This window comes from Monodon monoceros, unplaced genomic scaffold (assembly GCF_005190385.1).
Source record: "Monodon monoceros isolate NGI ecotype Baffin Bay Population unplaced genomic scaffold, NGI_Narwhal_1 Super_Scaffold_12, whole genome shotgun sequence".
NCBI lineage: Eukaryota > Metazoa > Chordata > Mammalia > Artiodactyla > Monodontidae > Monodon > Monodon monoceros.
The window spans coordinates 1,454,140-1,475,613 of record NW_021703768.1 but is presented as its reverse complement, the minus strand read 5'-3'; the positions used below and the strand labels follow the sequence as shown (position 1 = coordinate 1,475,613).

At 59.0% G+C, this 21,474-nt stretch overlaps 2 protein-coding genes across 2 annotated transcripts in view; one reads left to right on the top strand and one right to left on the bottom strand.

Moving 5' to 3' along the window:
* TPPP (tubulin polymerization promoting protein) overlaps positions 1–12,964 on the top strand; it is a 23,792-nt gene extending 10,828 nt beyond the window's left edge. The window contains exons 2-4 of the mRNA XM_029218611.1: positions 1,809–2,126; positions 8,370–8,523; positions 8,661–12,964. Coding sequence (XP_029074444.1) covers positions 1,810–2,126; positions 8,370–8,523; positions 8,661–8,855 — 666 coding nt within the window. The 5' untranslated portion in view covers position 1,809 and the 3' untranslated portion in view covers positions 8,856–12,964. The remainder of the gene's footprint in view (positions 1–1,808; positions 2,127–8,369; positions 8,524–8,660) is intronic.
* Positions 9,438–21,474, bottom strand: part of CEP72 (centrosomal protein 72) — a 40,393-nt gene continuing 28,356 nt past the window's right edge. Inside the window, 3 exon segments of the mRNA XM_029218610.1 lie at positions 9,438–9,548; positions 19,407–19,514; positions 20,667–20,793. Coding sequence (XP_029074443.1) covers positions 9,541–9,548; positions 19,407–19,514; positions 20,667–20,793 — 243 coding nt within the window. The 3' untranslated portion in view covers positions 9,438–9,540.

The window sequence follows — 21,474 nt, the reverse complement described above, 5'->3', positions numbered from 1 at the left end:
ACCCGGCCCAGCTCACAGGCACACCCGGGCCAGCTCACAGGCACACCTGGCCCAGCTCACAGGCACACCTGGCCCTGTTGCAGGCACATCGCTAACATGGATTCCCAGCCCTCCTGGCCGGGGGCACTGTGGGCTGATGTCACGCAGAAGCTGTGACTGTGGCATATAGGGTCTGTCCTGGGTCACCTTTTCTATAGGTTTTTCAGATAGTCACGTCTTAAGGGCGTTGCCAGGGAGAATCATTCTGGAGACACAGGCCTCGTGGCGCCTTTTTGGGGTGCGGACAGCCTGTGAGGGGCTGGTGGACCCAGGGGATCACGTGGTGTCTGAAGACAGCTGGGCCCCCGTGGTGGGATGGTCCCTGGAGCCTGGTGGACACTCTGGGGCAGGCGTCCCCAGGTCCGCCCGTCCTGCATCTCCTTCCACTCTGGTCTGTGAGCCCACCTTGCAGCTGCCCTGCCCTCTCCAAACCCTCATTTGAAAATGCAAATCCGGTAATGCAGTCCATCCCCGTACCCGCCGTGAATCCCTCACCAGTTCCCGACTCCGGAGCCCGCGGGGTCAGCCGTGCCTCAGCAGGGCCTGGCCAGGTGACACTCACACAGTTCCCTCCACCTCACCTGCCCACCCACCTGTTCCTCCTACCCCTGGCCCGGGTGCCACCGCGGGGACCAGCTGCTGACAAGCGTCACGTGGAGGGAGCAGGGCCGGAGCCCGCGGGGCCTCCGGTTTGCGCGTCCACAGCCAGCCACAGCGATGCCTGGTCACGAGGTGCAGGCCCACACGTGGTTACTGTTCGTCCTTGATGGCTCCAACATCGGCTGTGTTATTTCTGCTCCCCCCACCGTCCTGCTTCTCCCCACAACAGGAAGTCACCTTGGAGAGCTTCCCATCTGCGTGTAGGGTCTCACTCCTGTTGTTTTTGTTAAAGTAATTTTCAAGTTCCTTTATTAAGCTACAAACGTGGAGCCCAGGATGGAGAGCTGGCTCCTGGAGCTCATCACCACATCCCCAGTCATGTCCCCCTGCCCTGAGCCCCGGGGTCCTGGACCGTCCTCACCAGCCACTGAGCCTCTTGAGCTGCACTGCCTTTTCTGTTTGGGGAACTTGTAGGTCCTGAGTTCAGCAGGGCCCTGCTCGGGACCCCCACAATGCCAGGTTGCCTACTTCCCCCCGCTGACCACTAGCCGTGACTCTGGGGGTGGGCGTTGGTGCTCAGCTCCCGGCTCCCCGGAGCTGCTGGAGGTGGAGGGGTCTTCTCAGCCCCGTGGGGACCCGGGCTCAGCTTTGGGCATTCACTGGGCTCCTGACGCCATCAGCCAACGCCCCAACGTGAGCCCCCCTACCCTGGGCCCGGGCCGCAGCCCCGCTCGGCCCTCGGAGTCTCCACAGACCCCTGCTCTCGCCTGGGGCTTCCCTCTCCTACTAGCAGCCTGTTCGGCCCCCTGGGTGGGGGGCACCCTGGTCAGCAGACCGGGCCCTGAGGTGGGCGCAGCAGCGTGACCGTTCTGGATCCCTTCCCCGAGGATGGTGTCACCCCACCGATGCCCGGGAAGGTGTCACTCGGGGAGCCCCCAGAGCAGGAGGGTCCCGAGTCCCCCAGGAGGCTGGCTTGTGCCCCCCCGTGCTGGAGGCTTTGACTGTCGGGGACTTGGCGGCCAGGGCGCCGGGGCTGGAGGGGCCTCGCCGTGTCCTGCAGCAGATGGACGCTTTGTCCCTGGCAGGCCACAGCCCCTGTCCGCGGGCAGCGGGGGCCTTGGGCAGCCGCCCGCAAAAGCAGGTGACCTCTCGCTGCTTCCTCCCAGTAGCATGGCTGACAGCAGGCCCAAGACCCCCAAGCCCGCCAACAAGACGCCCCCCAAGTCCCCAGGGGACCCCGCGAAGGACAAGGCAGCCAAGAGGCTGTCACTGGAGTCGGAGGGTGCCAGCGAGGGGGCAGCCGCCGCGGGCCCGGAGCTCAGCGCCCTGGAGGAGGCCTTCCGGAGGTTTGCGGTGCACGGGGACACCAGGGCCACCGGGAAGGAGATGCATGGCAAGAACTGGTCCAAGCTGTGCAGGGACTGCCAGGTGATCGATGGCAGGAACGTGACCATCACCGACGTGGACATCGTCTTCAGCAAGATCAAGTACGTGTGCGCCTGGGACCAGGGGGGTGGTAGCGGGGCCCCGCGTTCTCTCGGGCAGCCAGGAGGCGACGCTTCAGGACGCCGTCCCCGCCCGGAAGAAGATGCCCGGGAGTTTGAACCAGAACACGCCCCAGTGGGGCCGGGAGCCCAGGTCAGGGACGCTGCCACAGCCTGAGGGGTCTCAGGTGGCAGAGCCCGGCCCGTGGGGGGCTGCTGGGGGCAGGGGCACGAGTCCGGGAGGTGGGCGTCTGTGGCGCCGCTCCCCTCAGCTCTGGGGGACGTTCGCGTGTGAAGAGCGGGGGTGACGAACGGTGGGCACCGTGTGCTTGTCCGTGTGTGTGTGTCTGCACGCGTGTGCACACGGGCTCGGGCGTGTGGTCCGGGCATCGACACGCCCCCTCCCCCTTCTCCTGCCCTTCACACCCTGTGACCACACCTTGAGAACAGCAACAGCATCCCCGAGGCATCACACAGACTCGCACACACGTGCACGTGCATGCACACACAGGTAGAACTCAGGTCTCCACTGTGCTGGTCACGGCTCACCCGGAGGACAGACGCCCTGGACAGGCCCTGGAGGCCCCGTGCGTGGAGGCACGGGCAGTGGAGGCACACGGGCCCTCCTGCGCCCCGGGAGAGGGAGCCCCGTCTGGTCCCGGTCCCGCTCTGGAGGGCAGGACGCTGCTCAGACACTCAGGGAGGAGGCTTGGCCCCTGGCGCCCAGGCACTACGGGGGCCCCACCTCAGAGCCCGGCTGCTCTGGGCCCCAGGGTCTCTGCCTCGGCTCGCTGGGCGCGGGCCGGCGCGGGAAGTGGGCGGCTGCGGCCCCGGCCCGGCCAGGGGTCGTGGTCAAGACAGAGTGAAGACCAGCCTGTGGCTACTCCCCCTCTGCCCTCCTGGACCTGAACTCCCTGTGGGGTCCCTGTGACCTGTGTCCCACTTGGGAGAGCCTGTTCTGGGGGAGGGTCCCCCGGACCTCCCAGCTGTGCAGCGGGGGACCTTGCCCTTGGGAACGGAGAGGGAGACAGTGCTCCCTGGGGGGGGCCTGGGGGGGCGGTGCCCTGAGTCGGGTCGTGGGGTCCTGCAGGACAGGCTGGGAGCCACCCCTGGGGGACCGGGTCTGAGGAGCGTGGGGCGCGCGGGTCGTGGGACCGCGGCCGCTCCAGGTGGCAGCCGCGGCAGAAGCGCCTCAGCTCGCGGGAGCCGTGGGCGCGGAAGCGCACGGGTCGCCGACGGCGATGGCTGTTTCTGTTTGGGGCGGTTGCCATGGCGCCGCAGCCCTGCCGCCAGCGCGGTATCTGCAGCCTCTGTTTAGGCCCGTCGCCATGGCAGCGCTTGTTTGTTTGCGTGTTACTATGTGTTAAGTTTTAAACAGGCTTCTTGCAGCTCTTCCCCAGGCCTTGATTGAAGACTGCTGTCTCCGGGACCAGGGCTGCCCCCCGCCACCCACCCCCCGGCCCCAGGGCGGGAGGAATTAACTCAGGACCCCGTTCGCATAAGTCCCGCCGGGGGTCTGTGGGCCGCAGGGTCCCCTGCGTGTGTGCCCAGGTGGGAAGGCCAGGGAGGCTGAGGGGGGCTCTGCTGGCCCTTCCTGGCCCCCACTCGCCGGCTTCCTGGCCAATGGTGGCGTTTCCCGTGACTCTGGAGCCCTGTCTGGGCTGCAGGTTAGGAGCACGCACGCCGGGGCGGGGGACGCGGCCCATTCTTGCCGCACGAGCTGCGGAGGGAACCTTCTGAAGCGCAGAGCTTGGCGCATCGGTGCAGAGACCCAGGCCGGGCGGGATGCCTCGGGAGCGGCGGGCAGAGCCGGGTGCGCTGTGCGGTCCCGGGCACGCCAGCGGGGCCCAGCGCCCGCTCAGGGCCTGACGCCCGACCCTGCCCTGCCCTGCCCCTCCCCGCAGCCTGGTGGGTGAGGCTGCGGCATTCGGGGCCCTGGTCCTAGGACGTGCTTCCAGCTGTGGCGTTGGGGGTCTCACAGTGTCCTCCGCGGGGGCCTCTCCTGGCCGCCCGAAGCTGTGCAGGGCATCCAGCGGCTTCTGCCCTGGCCTCCTTGGGGCCTGCCTGGCGTGTCTACAGAGGGCCAAGGCTTGGGGGGCAGGAATCGGGCAATTCCGCCCATGCTGGCTCCTCACACTGCTGATATCGGTGTTGGACGCCAGTGCACACAGGCCTTTTGATGACCTTCCCCAAACACCCAGAAGTGGTTTCAATGACCTCAAGTGCATCTGTCCCCAGAACCCATCCCTGAGCCTCCAGCCTGCGTTAGGCCCTCGCAAAGTCAGGAGGAACTTAGGACGCTCTTTCCTGCTTGGGGAGTAGCTGACTGTTGGGGTCACAGCTGCCCTTCAGGCGGCTGGCCTGGAGGCCGCCAGACATGGGTGTCAGCAGCCTCCTTCCAGGTTGCCAGCAGCGTGGTCCCCGGGGCCCAGGAGCAGGGGGCTGGCGTCTGCCCACTCCCAAGGCCTGGTACCAGACGTGTGGGCAGCTGCCACATCACACTGCATACTCACACGGCATCCAGGACCTGCAGACAGCGCTCCCGTGGCAACTCGCACAGCCCCGCTGGCCCAGGGTCTGATGGGAATATCCCAGAGGCTCCCTCCTCTGACCCTCGTTGGTGCCCGAGTCTCCCCCTCCAGATCCCACTTCCTGCTCTCTGGACAGGTCACCCAGGTCCCAGCTTCTGCTGCTCAGGGGAGCCTGGGAGTCAGCTTTCTCCAGCCCCCAAGTGGCATGTTATCTGTGGTCCGGAGGGGGCCCCTTGCTCCGTCCTAGGACATGTTAGCCAAAGTCCAGCTGCCTTCATGACGCTGGCCCTGGAGACACAGACCTCTGTCCTCGGAGGGATGCGCTGACCCCCCACCACCACCACCCCCCGCCCAGATCCTTGGCATCGAGTGCCCCTGATGAACTTCGGGAGTGGCCGGGCTCAGCCCTCTGCCTGCCCTGTGTTGGGCCTGGAGGTCTGGGGACGCAGGGCCTGGGAAGCACAAGCCACGGGGCCTCGTGTGTGACCAGTGACCCCATTACTGCTGGACCAGATTTCTAGCAGAACAACAGCCTTCTGAGCAGGGCACTGGTTGGCCCCAGCCCTGAGCCAGGAGGAGGGGGGTCTGGTGGGGGACCCCCTCCAGTTCTGTGCACTCTGGAGAACAGGCTCCCTGTGTGTGGGGAGCCGTGTAAAGTGATCACGTGTCTCCAGGGAAGAGGCTGGCAGTGTCATTCGAGAACTCCCCAGGGACTGCTCCCAGCGGGGGCCACGGGGCCCCCTGGGGAAGGCTCCCTGCCAGCCCAGCCCGGGCTCTGAGACCCTGCCTGGCGGTCACGGTGGGGACACGCGGGGACACCCGGCCCCGCCAGGTGGAGCAGGCAGGTCAGCGCCCTGGGCCCGCACGCCCACTTGATGTGAATGCGGCCTCTGATGGAGGCCCCGTCGGCCACGCCCCCGCCCCCAGCCCGAGTGACTCACACTGGTGGTGCCTGGTGCCCCAGCGGCCGGTCACCAGGCTGGCAGTCAGGCCTGGCATCCGTGAATAGAGACAGGAGCGCCTTGGACAACCCAGGACAAACAAGCGGGGCCCCGCGGCCGTCGCGGGTCAGCAACCAGCAGGGATGCCAGGTTCCCCGCCCCGACAAGGCCAGGACCACGCTGCCCGGGACAGCTGGGCCAAGGGATCCCCCCGGCCCGGCCCATGGACCTCAGAGCCGCCGTGGCGTCGCAGCCAGGCTTTGAGGGGTGGAACCCACCGCCGGACACGGGGGCTCTGATGAGGCCTGCGGTCCAGGTGCCCCTCCTGACAGCCGTCCAGGCCTCTCGGGCTCCGCTCACCACCCGCCCACGTGGCCTCGCTGGTGGCACGACTCGGTCGTCCTCCCCATGGCCCCTGCGGCTGTGTCCTCCCTCTGCTGTCTCCCGACCCTGGGCTGGCCGGTCAGCACGTCCCGTGTCCGCAGGCTCACGTGTCAAGTGCCTGTGAGTCCCGGCATGCACAGGGGACGTCCTGAGGCATGTTTATCGCTTACCGCTGGGCTGTTGGAGTCCTGGTGACTGAACAGAACCACGAATAGGAGAGCAATACACACGCACAGGTTTACGTGCGAGTGAGACCCAGGAGGGGTCGCGGGGTTGTGCGTGGGCTGCCAGCCCACCTCTGGGGGATGTTGCCGCCTGCACCCTTCCACACCGTGGTGTCCTTTTATCTGGTTTACTTACTTCCACTGTCCCAGTGGGTGTGCGGCAGGGCCACATCCCGGTTTAACCTGATTTCCCTGGTGCCCAGTGACGTGGAGCGTCCTTCACGGGCTGGTTTGCACTTGTAGATCTTTGACAAAGTGTCCGGTTCAAATATTTTGCCCAACTTTTTTTTTTTTTTTTTTGCAGTACGCGGGCCTCTCACTGCTGTGGCCTCTCCCGTTGCCGAGCACAGGCTCGGGACGCGCAGGCTCAGCGGCCATGGCTCACGGGCCCAGCCGCTCCACGGCATGTGGGATCTTCCCAGACCGGGGCACGAACCTGTGTCCCCTGCATCGGCAGGCGGACTCTCAACCACTGCGCCACCAGGGAAGCCCCTGCCCAACTTTTTACATTAGGTTTTTTTCTTGTTGTTGAGGTATGAGTTCTTTGTGTATTTCAGATACAAGTCCTTTATCAGATTTTCTCCATCTGTGACTTGTCTTTTACTTCTCTTAACAGTATCTTTTGAAGAGCATGGTTTTAAAATTTTTGGTCAAGTCCAATTCATTGTTTGTCTTTTATGGACTGTTTCTGGGGGGTCGTTCCTGAGAAAATCTTTGCCTAAGCCAAGGTCACGAAGAGTTTCATTGGGATGCTTATCCAGAAGTTGGATGGTTCGGGGTCTATGATAAATGCAGGACTGTGGTCCAGTTGAGTTAACCTTGTAGACGGCGTGGGGCACAGGCCAGGCCCCTTCCTCTGTGCACAGCCTCCGGCCGCTGAAAGGACAGTTCCACCTGCACTCATTGGCTTATGCAACCTTGTCAAAAACCCTTACATGTGGCCTGTTTCTGACTGTCCTGTGGCCGCTCTGCGGCCGTCCCTGTGGCTTTGCGGCCGGTGCTGACGTGGGGGCAGCCCCCTCCCACTCTGCCCTCGCCTCTCCAGCCGGTCCCCTGGGTGCCATCGGCTGCACAGTCTCGAGCCCTTGGCTTCTGCAGGCAGCCTTTCTGTTGGTCCCCGGGGCATCTCCCCCCACCTCCTCTTACTGTAGAACATTGAAAGCCTCACCGGATGGATTAGCTGGGGAAGATCCAAAGTGGCAGAAGTGTTTTTCAGTTAAAATTCGTAAAGAGCAAGAGCCAGTCTAGAGCCATTTTGAAATTGTGAGAATGGACTTCCCTGGTGGCACGGTGGTTGGGAATCCGCCTGCTAACGCAGGGGACATGGGTTCGAGCCCTGGTCTGGGAAGATCCCACATGCCGCGGAGCAGCTGAGCCCGTGCGCCACAACTACTGAGTCCACGCGCCTGGAGCCCGTGCTCCACAATGGGGGAGGCCATTGCAATGAGAAGCCCCTGCTTGCCACCGCAACTAGAGAAAGCCCGCGTGAAGCAACGCAGCCAGAAAGGGAGGGAGGGAGGGAGGGAGGGAGGGAGGGAGGGAGGAGAAAGAAATTGCAAGAACGATCTACCAGGTCCCGGGCAGCTGTGGGATGCCTCCGGGGGAGGAGCTGCTCCCGGGTCCCGGCTGTGCCCCAGCCCGCCCAGTGCTGGTCAGGCCCCGGCCACGGGGAGGCGGCCCCCAGTCCTGTCCCTGAGTGGGGACCGTGCCCCCCACCCCCTGGCGACCCCACGCAGGCCGGTGGCCGCAGCCAGGACTGCAGCTGCCTCTGTGCCATGGGATCTGACGTGCTTTTCACCCTGACTTTCCCTCTGATGGAGGCCACACGCTCGCCCGCTTTAGAACCAGACCAGGATGTGTTCTGATGTCCAGTCGTTCATAAAGGACGTGCTTCCTTTCAACTTTGTTCCAAGACGATTTATATTTGCTGCCATTGCCGATGGCAACCGACTATTGGGTGCAATGCTGCAGACCAGGGTGGGGCAGGGGCACGTTCTGTGTTTTAATGGCAGACTCGCTCTGGGCTGTGGGAAAGAGGTGGGGTGAGGGGTCCCCCGATGTCAGCGGGGCCCTGGGTGGGGTGCGGGTCCCAGGCCAGTGACTGCTCAGCGCCTCCTCCCCATGCCTGGGCCCGGTGGGAGCCCCCTGAGCCCCCTCTCCCTGCAGGGGCAAGTCCTGCAGGACCATCTCATTCGAGCAGTTCAAGGAGGCACTGGAGGAGCTGGCCAAGAAGAGATTCAAGGACAAGAGCAGCGAGGAGGCCGTCCGAGAGGTGCACCAGCTCATCGAGGGCAAGGCCCCCATCATCTCGGGGGTGACGGTGAGTACGGCGGGCGGGTCTCGGGAAGGAGGCAGAAGCGTGGTTCCCGGGCGCCAGCGGCCCCCGTCTGCGGTCTGGGCCCCTGGGCTGGACTCGCCCTGGCGGCTTCCCTAACCTTGTTCCCCGCTCTCTTGCAGAAAGCCATCTCCTCGCCCACCGTGTCGCGGCTCACGGACACCACCAAGTTCACGGGCTCCCACAAGGAGCGCTTCGACCCGTCGGGCAGGGGCAAGGGCAGGGCGGGCCGCGTGGACCTGGTGGACGAGTCGGGCTATGTGCCGGGCTACAAGCACGCCGGCACCTACGACCAGAAGGTGCAGGGGGGCAAGTAGCCGGCGGGGCCTTCTCCCGTCGTCCGGTCCCCCGCCGCCTCACACTTCGTTACATTCCTGTGCTTTGCAGGCAGGACTCGGACCCGGGGCTGGGCGGCCGCGGAGGCTCCAGGCCTGCCTGCCTCCCGCCCGGGCCCGCACTCCCCTCCACCCCAGCTTTGGCCCCGGCTCACCTTTCCTAACACACCTGCCTCGTGCCCGCCAGGAAGTGGGCAGATGGCCCTTTCCAAAGTGTCTCTCGGGGCCAGACCACACTGGCCACTGGTTTGCAGCAAAGGGGGCGTTTTAAAGGAGCTGGTGGGCAGACCCTGTCGGGGCGGTGTTGACCCGCAAGCGCCAAGGCACCAACCAGCAGCACCGATAAAGCAGAGGGAGCCCCAGACAGGGCACCGTGGGGCCCGGAGAGCACCACGGAGGTGTGGGAGGCGGGGTTCACAGTGCACGCTTGCACACCCAGCACACACAAACACACCCACGCATGCACGCACACGCACTGCGCACACACCGTGCACGCACGCACGCACGCACGCACACGCGCTCAGATGCACAAACCGACCGCCAGGTCTGCGTTGAGGGCGGGCGCCGAGCTGAGGGCTGCCGTGCAAAGGAAGAAGCCTCTGTCGACCAAAGTGACTCCAAGTGTGACGTCACGAGATTTTAAAATGGAAACTAAGGGCAGTTCATTTCACTTCCCTGAAAAGAAATAGGAAACAGTGATGCATGTTTATTCTCAGAACGGCTCAGGGAAGACTTAGAATATCCCGTCTCTGTGACTCCCTCCCAGCGGCCCCTGTGTCCGCGCCCCGACCCGCAAAGACCCCGGGGGCCCTGGGCTAGAGGCTGCGCGGGTAGTGCGACGGCTCTCTCCTTGCTTCTCTGGCCGCTGTGCTTCCTCTGGCCTCTCTGGAGCCTCCGTGAGTGGCCTGCCCTGTCCTCCCCGCTCAGGAGTGCAGAAGCCGCAGGGCAGGACCAGGCCAGGGGAGGGCCCGAGGCCGGTAGCATCTGCGGGGTTTGGTTTCTCTGAGACGCCGGGGTGGGGTGGGGGGCTCCTGCTGTCACAGTGGGCCCTTGGCGGTGTGTCCCTTTGCATGGACATGGCCACAGCCCGGCGTGTAACCCTCTGGACCCTGTGGTCCTCGTTTCGGTCCCGGGGACAGCCCATGGCAGCCCCCAGGGAATGCTTCCCGGGAACCCAACCGCCCTGCCACGATCTGTCCTGCGTCCAGCGCAGCAGGCCGGTGAGGGGCACCCCTCCATGGACACACGGCACAGGTGGCCGTGAGAAAGGCCAGCACTGCCACGGCAGGCACGTTGGTCACAGCTGGACCTGGGACACCTGCCCACCCACACGGAGGGGCTCAGGCCAGCGCTCCCAGCCGACGCGGCCCCTCGCACGGGGGGCTCCCCCGAGATGGCGGTAGCCTCTGCAGGCAGCTTCGTCTTGAGGCCTGGCACCTCACCGCGCGATCACCCAGGAAGTGACGGAGCACAGGCACCCGGGGCTCACTGCGAAGATGTGAATCGCTGCCGTCTAGGAAGTTTCTAAAACTTGGGGATCCGAAGCTGCCCAGCCAGGCCCCCAATCCGCCACCAGGAAACAGGCCCGAGGGCTGGGGGAAGGCAGGCAGGAGGCCGGCCCCGCCCCGGGCGCCTCTCCTCCCTCCAGAGGCAAGAGTCACCTGGGGAATCGCGTCTGCAGAGAACTCTGAACGTGCAGAGTGTTTCTGGGCACTAAGCTGATCACAGATGGCAAAGCCCGTGTTCCAGTGCCGGCCAGTTCCTCTCCGTGGACTTGGGACAAGACTCCTCCCCAGACCCATCCTCTGCCCAGCCGCCGCGGGTCTCCGCCTGCCCGACAGCCCAGCACCCCGCACAGCCGTCCCGCGGCAGGACACGGGGGTCCAGCCCTCCCAGCCAGTCAGGGGCTGGCCTGCCCGGGAGCACACGGGAGGCGGACTGAGCAGAAGAAACGACACCAGTGGCGTCCTGGGACGCTTCCTCACGCTGCCCCCCCGCCCCGGGCCCGGCCTGCGGGGCCGACACCACCCACCGCAGGAAACCCATCTTCCCGATGGCTACAGCAGCACCTCCCCCTTGGGTTAAGGAAAGTCTAGTGCACACAGCTGCCCCCGTGGCCAGCCCCGTGCTTGCGGGCTCGTGAGCTGCGGAGGCCGAGGCGTCTGGCTGGGTCTCAGGTGTCCCCAGCCCGCCTGAGGCCTCCTTCCCAAAGGGTAGCTCTGGAAACACATCTCCCCGCTCAGGGCAGGAGGAAGCGGCGGCCCCCTCCCCGTCGGCTCCGTCACGGCATCTGTGTGTAGCCCAAACACAGCACGGCGCTCGGGCTCCAAGCTCTGCGCAGACACACGTGCCTCCCTCAGGCTCTGGGTGCTGTGGACAAACAGGCAGGTGTGCGCCTTCGCTGCATGTTCTATGCAACACCCATTCGCTTCTACTAACTGTGGTTAACTAGGAACTACGTGTCTCTCTGTGAATGAAGGAAACTGCACAGCAAGCCCAGCAGGAAGCAGGGGCCCGTGGTCAGGGTGCACCACGCTGACGGCGCCGAGCGCCGGGACAGCAGAGCGAGCGTTGGAGAACATTGTGCCACAGTACTTATTTATTTCTATTTAATGCTGTAGGATAAGCAACTAGGCGGTGGTCAGTTCACCAAAATTGAAGTTCAAATTACGTACGTTTAAAATATTATAGGAAGAGATCTATATTTATACTGGAGTATTTTTACACCTCGAGTATCCTCAGTCTTAAGGTTTGAGGCCAATGAAAGTTACAGTCAGGAAGAGGCACGGGGAGCTCCAGCGGCATCGCCTAAGCTGCGCTACGTCCACGCCCCACTGGCCGAGAGCTCAGGGCAGGCCGAGGCATCCCTCTGAAGCACCAAGCGGACAGAGGCTCACACACCCGAAGCCTGGGCCTGCTCAGCCACCGGCTGCCGTGGATCAAGCCTTAACGGCACACGGCCCTGCCGCGCACCGCCCGTGGCTGCTTCTGTGGCTACGCCGGCGGCGGCAGGGAGATCGGTCACAGACGCCACGGCCCACGAACCCTACAACAGCCACTGCCTGGACCTTTAGGGGAGGCTGCTGGTGCTGTCCCCACCCCTGAGCACCCAGCAGGCTCCCTCCTCTGGGAATGTTCCCGCGTGAGCTGGCACACCCTGTCCCACAGTGCACGCAGGTGGGGACACCACTGTCACCTGTTCTGTCCACTCAGGTTGACAATTCAGCTGTGCTGTGAAGTCACCACGAGGCTAGAATGTCCTTCGAACTCTGACCCTGAGTAGCTTCCCTCCGCTGACTACGGAGCCCTCTGTGAAATCCCGTGGCTCGGGTGTGGCCTTTGTCCGTGGGAGTGGAGAGTGTGGCCAGTGGTGGCCCCAGGCACTCCTGGGAGGTGGTCGCCCTGCACTTTGAGATGCTTTAGTTAACTTTCTCTCTTCTCCAAACCAAGCCAAACAACAAAGGAGATGCACATAACTCAAACTTGAAAGGGATCATATGCTACTAGTTTGTACTAAGTTTTTTTCAGGAAAGGGAAATAAATGTATATATAGATGCGATCTATTTTTGCACTGTTTTCTTACTGTTAGGGAGCGATGAGGGCATCACTTTGCAGTGTGATGGGACAAGCAGTGTGGACGTCAACGGGTGCTCTGACTCAGAACCACACTCACCAGGAACTCTGGGGGCGTCTGTAGGGCCGAGGCGTGGTGTCACCTGTCAGTCGCGGTGCAAGGCCTGGCTTGCAAACCTGTGATGAAACAGCCCCTGTCTGTCTGCATACCTCCTCGTGTGTTCCCTGTTGTTAACACTGTGTCAGATTGGTAAAGTGACAAATAAAGGTGTTGAATCGTGGGTCTGTGGTCCTCAAAAGTGCGCTGTGTGCACGGGCAGTCGCGTGGGCACTATGGTAACACGGACACGCCCAGGAGAGGCTGCAACTTACGGGAGCGCCAGCCGCCCTCCAGGTGCAAGGCCTGGAGTGGGATCTGGACACAAACCACATCACGGACGCCCACATCAGCCCTGAAAACGGGGATGACGCCATCAAAACTGACATAAAATAAGGACGTTTTTAGACCATGATGGGGAGACTCGTGCCAGCAGGTGAGAAAGGAAATTATAAACGCAGAGAGTGATTAGAGACGGAGAGTCTGAGATGTGAGAGAGAAGTGGGCAAACAATAAATAACTACAGGTAAATAGTGACTGTATTTCATTTAAACAAAATATTTCATTAAGGCACCTGAAAAGCATGACATGCAAGCCAGAAGGGGTGCACAGGGAGTCACGTGCTTATGGCTCGTGTATGATGTCAGGAGTGCTGATCAAATAAACACGAACATGTGCTGTGATACCATACCAGGAACAGGGCACACAGCCTCCAAACTTGTAGAGGTGAAAATGTGAATGACAGAAAATTATCTAAAAACGGCAACACTAGACAGGAAAATAAATCATCCAAGTAGAACAAATAGCACAAAATGAGATGGCAGATTTAAACTAAAATGTATCAATTACATTAGGTGATAAAGCAAGAGAAACACAGAAGTGGTAGCAGCTCAACCGCCAGGATGAGGAATGAAAGGAGAATGAGTGGGGCTGCACAGCAGCTCGGAGGCAGTCAGCAGTCCACGGTGGGCGCCACCCCCGAGGCACACAGGAGGACGCAGGAGCGGAGGCCTCCGGACCACCGCCAAGCTGGCCCAGGATCCCGGTCAGTGGCCTGTTGGAGGCATCCCCGGGCCCTGCTGGGGTCACTCGGTCACTGACTGGGGCTGCCTGGACGAGGGTCCTGAGCTCAGGAGCTGGGACAGAGCCTGACGCCACGGCAGCTGCATCCCGTCCCCTGAACAGCAAGGTCTTGCGTGAAGGGACACACCTGCCCCTACGTCTCTGCCACAGGGACACAACTTCAAATGCTGAAACTATTAAAATGTCATTAAAAGATTGAGCGTCATGCCAAAAAACCTGAAAATTAGGCCATAAGAACAAATTCCTAGAGATAACGTAACTTATGAAAACTCACTCAAGAAGAACTGGGAAGCCCGCACAGTGCTGGCCAGGTGAGTACCAACGGCGATGGAGAAGCCAGAAGTCCAGGGGCTGGGCAACAAGGTGTGCATCTCACTCACACGGAGGCCAGCTGGGGCCCGGGGGGAGGGGTGCCACTCGGGCGGCCACCAGCTCTTCTCTGCTGGGCCCTGAAGACACGCCTCCTTCACTTGCAGAGTTGGTCACATGGCCCCAAACCAGCTACAGGGGAGGCACACGGACGGCCCCTGAGAACCCACCCTGCTGCATTGCCAAACCATAATTCAACTGAATCAAGTCAAAAATCTCCTCACAAGATGTGAACTGGTACAGCCACTATGGAGAATAGTATGGAGGTTCCTTAAAAAACTAAAAATAGAACTACCTACCATATGACCCAGCAATCCCACTACTGGGTATATACCCTAAGAAAACCATAATTCAGAAAGAGTCATGTACCGCAATGTTCACTGCAGCTCTACATACAATAGCCAGGACATGGAAGCAACCTAAGTGTCCAACAAATGGATAAAGAAGATGTGGTACATATACACAATGGAATACTCAGCCATAAAAAGAGATTGAAATAATGCCATTTGCAGCAACATGGATGGACCTAGAGATTGTCATACTAAGTGAAGTAAGTCAGAGAAAGACAAATACGGTATCACTTACATGTAGAATTTCAAAAAAATGATACAAATGAAACTTTTTTCAAAACAGAAACAGACTCACGGACACCGAAAACAAACTTATGGTTACCAAAGGGGAAAGGCAGAGGGGAGGGATAAATTTGGAGTTTGGGATTAACAGATAAACATTACCTATATATAAAATAAATAACAAGGTCCTATTGTGTAGCACAGGGAACTCTACTCAATACCCCGTGATAAACCATAATGGAAAAGAATATGAAACAGTATACATATATATAGATATAGCTATAGATATACAGATATATATCTATCTGAACCACTTTTCTGTACAGCAAAAACTAACATAACATTGTAAATCAACTGAATAAGAAACCTGCAGGCACTCAGGGAAGAAGCAGTTACAATCTTATACAAATTCTGCTGGGAATAGAGGATAGTGATGACGCAAACCCCAACAGGAACAGCATCGCAAGGACAAATGTCACCCTGGACACGGACGTACCACGTTCTTCTCAGAGCCACACTCACGCTGTACCGGCCGTGTGTGCGACCTGTCCGGGACCGTACTCACAAGTCACTCAGCCCTCACGATGGCCTGCGAGGCAGGCACTGCCAGCCAGGACGATGGCCCAGAGAATCTGACTGCCCAGGGGGACATTAAGTGGCACACCTGGAACACGAAATCCTACACAAAACACCCACAAACCACGTACAACAACGTGTATGGAAGGAAAGCCCATCATCACTAAGTCGTGCTTCTCCCAGAAAGTTACTGTAGTTACAACCATATGAATAGGACAAGGGAGAAAAGTCACATGGTCATCTCAGTAGTGGCACCAGAGTGTCTTATTCATCCACTCACGATGACAAATTCTTAGCAAATTAACAACAGGAGCAAGGCCACCAAAAACCCGAATTTAGTGGTGCAAGTTTAGTGGTGAAGTGGTGAAAGCTCGCCTTTGATTTAACACCCAGAACAAGACAGATGCCCACTCTACTACCACGTATAATCCACAATTATATTAGACATGCCAGCCAGCACAGAAGAGCAAAACTCAAAACAAAACCGAAAAGAAAACATAAAGTAAAAGCCCAGAGGAAAGGAATGGAACGGAGAAAAGAAAAGCCATTACTCACAGAAGGCATGACTGTGCTAGAAAGTCTAGCACAGCTACAGGCAAATTATTACGAGTCTAACAAGATTGCTGGGTGTAAAATTAATGTACAAAAAATCAATTCTATTCCCATATAATACAAACAAACACATTTCAAAAACACATCTTTTAGATATGGCATCACAAAATAAGGAAAACCTAGGAAGAAACATAACAAAAGATGCATAAGACCTCCATGGAGAAAATTATAGAACTATAATTAACATACATTAAAGAAGATCTAATAAGTGGACACAGATACTACAGTCATGGCTTGTAAGACCCAATATTACCTATGTCAGCTCTTCCCAAACCGACCAATGCAATCCCAAACAAAATCCCGACTTAACCAGCTAATTCTGAAGCTCATGCAATTCACAGGGTCAAAAGTAGCCCAAGCACCCGACATGGGGCGGGAGGTCTTGACCTACGGAGTGTGGTGCTGCACAGGGACGGACTGGACCCCAGTGGAGGGAACAGACACATGAATCATTTGTGACCAACGAGTCTTGTGAATGGATGATGCTACATGTGAAAACCCCGGAACTGGGTCCTTAACCCTCACAACACGCACAGAAGTCAATTCCAGGTAGAATATGTATCTAATACTCAAAACAGACAAAACTGTATGCTCTTTTAGAAGATACATGGAATATTTTATGACCACAAACAGAAAAATCATCATGAAAAAGACTGATAAATTGCATCCTATTAAAGTTTAAATTGGGACTTCCCTGGCAGTCCAGCGGTTAAGACTTTGCCTTCCAAAGCAGGGGGTGCAGGTTTGATCCCTGGTCGGGGAGCTAAGATCCCACATGCCTCACAGCCAAAAAACCAGAAGCAATACTGCAACAAATTCAATAAAGACGTTAGAAATGGTCCACATCAATAACAACAACAACAAAAAACTTTAAAGTTTAAATTTTCTCTTCATCAAAACACACCATTAAAATGTGGAAAGACAAGAAAAAGCTATTTGCAAACATAATGCACAAAGTACTAGTACCCAGCACTACAAATAACTCCTACAAGTTAAGAGACAGACTATCCGGTAGGAAAATAGGGAAAATCCTTGACCAGGCACCTTGGAGAGGCAGGTGCTCACCCTGGCCGATGGGGCAGCAGGTGCAGGACTCCCTAGGAGGCGGACTTCTAGAAGCCTGATGGAAAGTGTGGGGCGCGAGGGCCAGCAGGTGTCCCCACGTACCTGCCAGCAGCAGCGTTAGCTGGTGTCACCACTTCGCAAACAGTTCCAGATGATCTGTAGTAACGCCACTCAGAATATGGTTAAGGAGTTAAATGAAACATGAACATAATGGGAAATAAAACCTTTATAAAAAAGGTGTTCTTTCCTTTTTATAAAAAAGGACCAAATGGAATTTTAGTACGAAGGAATATACAATTTCTAAAATTAAAAATTCAGTCTACAAGCCCAACGGCAGATCAGGCGCATGGAGGAAACAGCAGTAAACTCTGTGACGGGACAACAGAGACCACCCAACCGAAGCTCCTAGAACACTAAGGAGGAAAAGACCCAAGATTAGGGAAAGGGGGGGCCAGACCCAGGGGCTGACATGGCGTCACTGGAGTGCTGGGGGGAGGGGATCGGAAAGGCGGCTCGGGTCAAGGGAGAAATAACAGGAAATCGTGGCCCAAACTTCCCACATTTGATGAAAAATACAAAGCTCAACGTAACCCAAACGAGAAACATAAAGTAACAGCATGGCGACAGTCTTCTACAAGCTGAAAACGGATTCATGCGAAAATCTTTAAATAAAAAAAAAATCTCATGATGAAACACGCACCCCCCCATACCGACTTCCCTGTGGTTACGAAAACGCAACGCGACCTGAAGGCGAGGGCCGCCTCCTGAGCCCCAGGGCCTGCGCCAGACCCTGCTCTCGACCTGCAGCTCTGCTCCCTAAGTCCACCGCACGGCACTCTCAACAATCACTTTGCTTCACCAAAGAAAGCAAGTATTACCTAAGATACAACGTTTCCAATCTAAAAATCTAATTTTACGCCCTGTTAGGACATACTTTTCAGAAATGAACTGCAAACCAAGGAGAGCGGGGCTTGGGCGGTTATTTCTCCTGTGGAAAGTTAATGCCACAGACATTATTCTTCACAGCTCTAGGTGTTACTTGTATTTAGTCTCAGATCTTGCAGTTCGTGCTCATCAACCGTGGTGCACGGCTTATTTCATAAAAGAACTCAACGCGAAACTCAGTTATAATCGAAGAGCCACTTTTTAGGACAATGTATTAGTTCATTAAATAAGGGTTGCTTGTTACACAATCAATTATTTTCTTTAACCGTCCTACAGAGCTGCTTTCTTGCACGTTAGGCAAAAAAATACAGCATTTTCTCAAGATATTTGATGAAAAACTACTGACCTGTTTGTCTCAAGACATGTAAGGGGCTTGGATGAGCCTGTCGTTTTAGGACACTTCAGACCCCCCCCCCGCCCCGCCCCACAGGCCCTGAAGACAGACACCCACGGAGAAGAGCGCTCAGGGCATGGACGCGGGCGGGAGGCTGGGGCACAGGGCCATGGTCTGAGCTCCCTGTGGCTCCAGTGCAGCGGCTCCACCTCGGCCTCGTGCTGCGCCCGCACCCGGCCCAGCTCCCAAAGGAGGTGCTTGTTGGTGCTGACCAGGGACCTGGAGACGAGGCAGGGGACAGCGCTCAGCCCCGGGCCCCATCCCCGCCCCGAGGGCCCTCGCGCTGGCCCTGCTTCTGCCCCTCACCTGGCGGGGCTGCGTCTCCCCGCCAGTTCTAGAAAAGGTCCAAGGATGGAAATTTCTAATTCGCGGGCAACTGCACTTCTGACACGGACACGGCACAATAGGAAAGGCCTGGGTTCTTTAATGCTGTGGCCGTTTTTAACTCTGGAGGAATCTCAGCAGGGAAGTGGGGCTGCACGCTGCTGACCCCGTCTCCAGGCTGCCAGCTCACCCGGTTGGCACTGACTGAGGGACCTCCGTGGCGCCGCGAGCCACAGATAGCGCGGGGCCGCGTTCTCCACAAAGCTGGCCACGCCAGCGACAAACCCCGTTTGCCGGGACACTGGGAGAGCCACGGGCCAGGCGGAGGTTCAGCACCGACCCGCCTGCTGCTCGGAGAGGCGCTGCGGCCCTGCCTTGCCCACACCGAGTCCACGGAGCCCACCCGCCTGCGGCCTGCCTGCCCTCCCCTGCGGGGCTTGTGCTGGGATGGGCCCAGGGGCCTGTGGCCTCCAATCCCCACAAGGTCACAGCCGGGGCCGCCGTGGTGACCTCGACCGACAGTGAGAAGGGGACGGGGGGGGGGGGGGGGCGCAGGGAAAGGGGGGGGGGGGGGGGGGAGTGCTGCCCTCAGGCCTGCCCCCCACTGTCGCGGCTTCCCCTCCGCAGCCCCACCCGCTTGCCAGCACGCAGGTCTCTTCACAAAATCCGAGCTGGGGGCAAAGGTGGAATCTGTTTCTGCGAGAACAACCGAGAACCACCACGCCGAGGGGGCACGCGCAGGCCTCCAGGACACGGCACCACCTCTCCCTCGCCCCTCGTCCCCCCTTAACACCTCCCAGGAAGCTGCAGCAGGAAGGACCTCGCGGCTCAGTAAGACGCAGAAGCTCACACAAGCTCCGAGTCAACTCAGCAACACATGTGGGCTCGGGACCAGCGGCCTGCTGCCCCGGGCAGGCACCTACGGCTCTCCTGCAGCATCTGGGTGAGTTCCTGGATCCTGTCGTAGTGCTCCAGACGCTGCTTTAGTTCCACAATCTCCCCGGAGAGCCGCTTCACACTTGTCTGAAATCCTGATGGGAAAAGAAGCAGCAATATTCAGTGAAATGTGCTCCCACAGTTTTTAAATTTTTATTTATTTATTTATTTAGTTTTGGCTGCGTTCGGTCTTCATTGCTGCGCGCGGGCTTTCCCTAGTTGCGGCGCGTGGGCTTCTCACTGCGGTGGCTTCTCTTGTTGCGGAGCACGGGCTCTAGGCACGCAGGCTCAGTAGCTGTGGCTCGTGGGCTCTAGAGCACAGGCTCAGTAGTTGTGGTGCACGGGCTTAGTTGCTCCGTGGCATGTGGGATCTTCCCGGACCAGGGCTCGAACCCGTGTCCCCTGCACTGGCAGGCAGATTCTTAACCACTGCGCCACGAGGGAAGTCCCAACACTCCCACATTCTGGAAACTAAAATGATTCTAGAGTTTAAAGCACACCTGGGAAACACGGGATAAGGTCATCAGGGTGAACAAAGCAGCCCCCTCTCCACCTGCAATCATCCCACCCAGGGCCCAGCGCCCGCCCCTGCTGTTGGGGATGAAGCCCCGGGACTCTGCCCTCCGGGCACCCCTGAGGGGTGCGTGCGGTGTGGAGCAGACAGGTGGAGGTGGGCCTGGCGCCAGCCAGAGGTCCTAGGCTGATCTGCTGCTGGACAGCAGGGCCTTCAGGAAGAAGACCCCGGCAGCCCACAGGACTGGGGTGAAGGGCTGTGGGGACGGTTACCGGGCGGCGGGCCCCGGAGGGTCTCGGCTGTGACTGTGCTCACGCCCTGAGATGCTTACCACCCGGTCCTTTAGGAAGAAGTTTCAGACCCCCGAGAGGTCAGACTGGAGCAGACACTCAGGCTGAAGCCCCTGTGGGACCCCACGTCACCTCACATTACCCCAGAGCAGGCTGCACCCCACCTCGAAATCCCAAGGGCACTTTTGCAAAACTGGCAAAACAGAATCCAAGACAGTGAAGAGGGAAACAAAAATGCCCTGCGTCTGGAAGGAGCCGTAACCAAGGAGGAGGACGCCCCGGGGAGGGCCCCGTGGCCTTTCAGCAGCTCAGAGAGAGACGGTCCCGGGCACGCGTGCCCGCCCTGGCAGGGCTGGGGGCTCCGACCCCGCTTCACTGCACTTGCTGAGTCTGAATCCTGTGAAATCCTGACTCTTACAAGTACAAGTAAACCGTGAACTCACTAGTGATCTGCAAGTTCAGTGTGGATGGAGTGTCGGCGTTTCTCACTTCTTTTTTCACGCTGAACAGAAGAGACTTCAAGCTACTGCTTTCCTCCAGAGTTCTGCCCAGATGCTGCCTCAGGTGATCCTGCAGACACAGAGCAACGCATGCCAAACAGACGAGTCAAACTCTGTGCAGACTGCATCGCTACAAAGATGGCATCTGGGGCCCGTCTGTCTGGATCCAAGTGGTCCCAAACTGCACAGTGTAAGGAGAAGGGGCGCCACTACTCGTCTGCCCAAACCCCCAAATCCACGGTCCTCTGTCTCCGGGCTGACAGGCCTGCTGTGCCCATGGGGACGACGCACCGCCCGGTGACCACGCAGGCTGGGGCTGCAGCCCTTCCTGGATGCGAGAGCCATTTGTGTGCAGACACCCAGAGGATGCCGGTACCACTTCACTATTTTTCACTTATGCCTCTAAAAATGAAGCTTTGTGTAGGATCTCTGTCTTGATAAGATGATAAGCACCAGACACTTCAGACACTTGTCTCCCAGCAACCCTGTGGCTACTTCCACTCCCATTTTACAAACGGGGGGACTGAGCACAGAGGGTGCTCACGCCCGGGAGGAGACCCGTCCCCGCCACACACAACACACAGAAGCCACCACGTGGCACCCTCCCCATGAGCTGCCGCATCGTGAGGACTTGCGGGGCTGCCTGGAGTGGGCGTGGAGGACCTGCACCCTGCTAAGCCTTCAGAGGAGACCCCAGCGCCGAGTGACAGCCTGGCAGCGACTTCAGGAGCCTTCAGAGGAGACCCCAGCG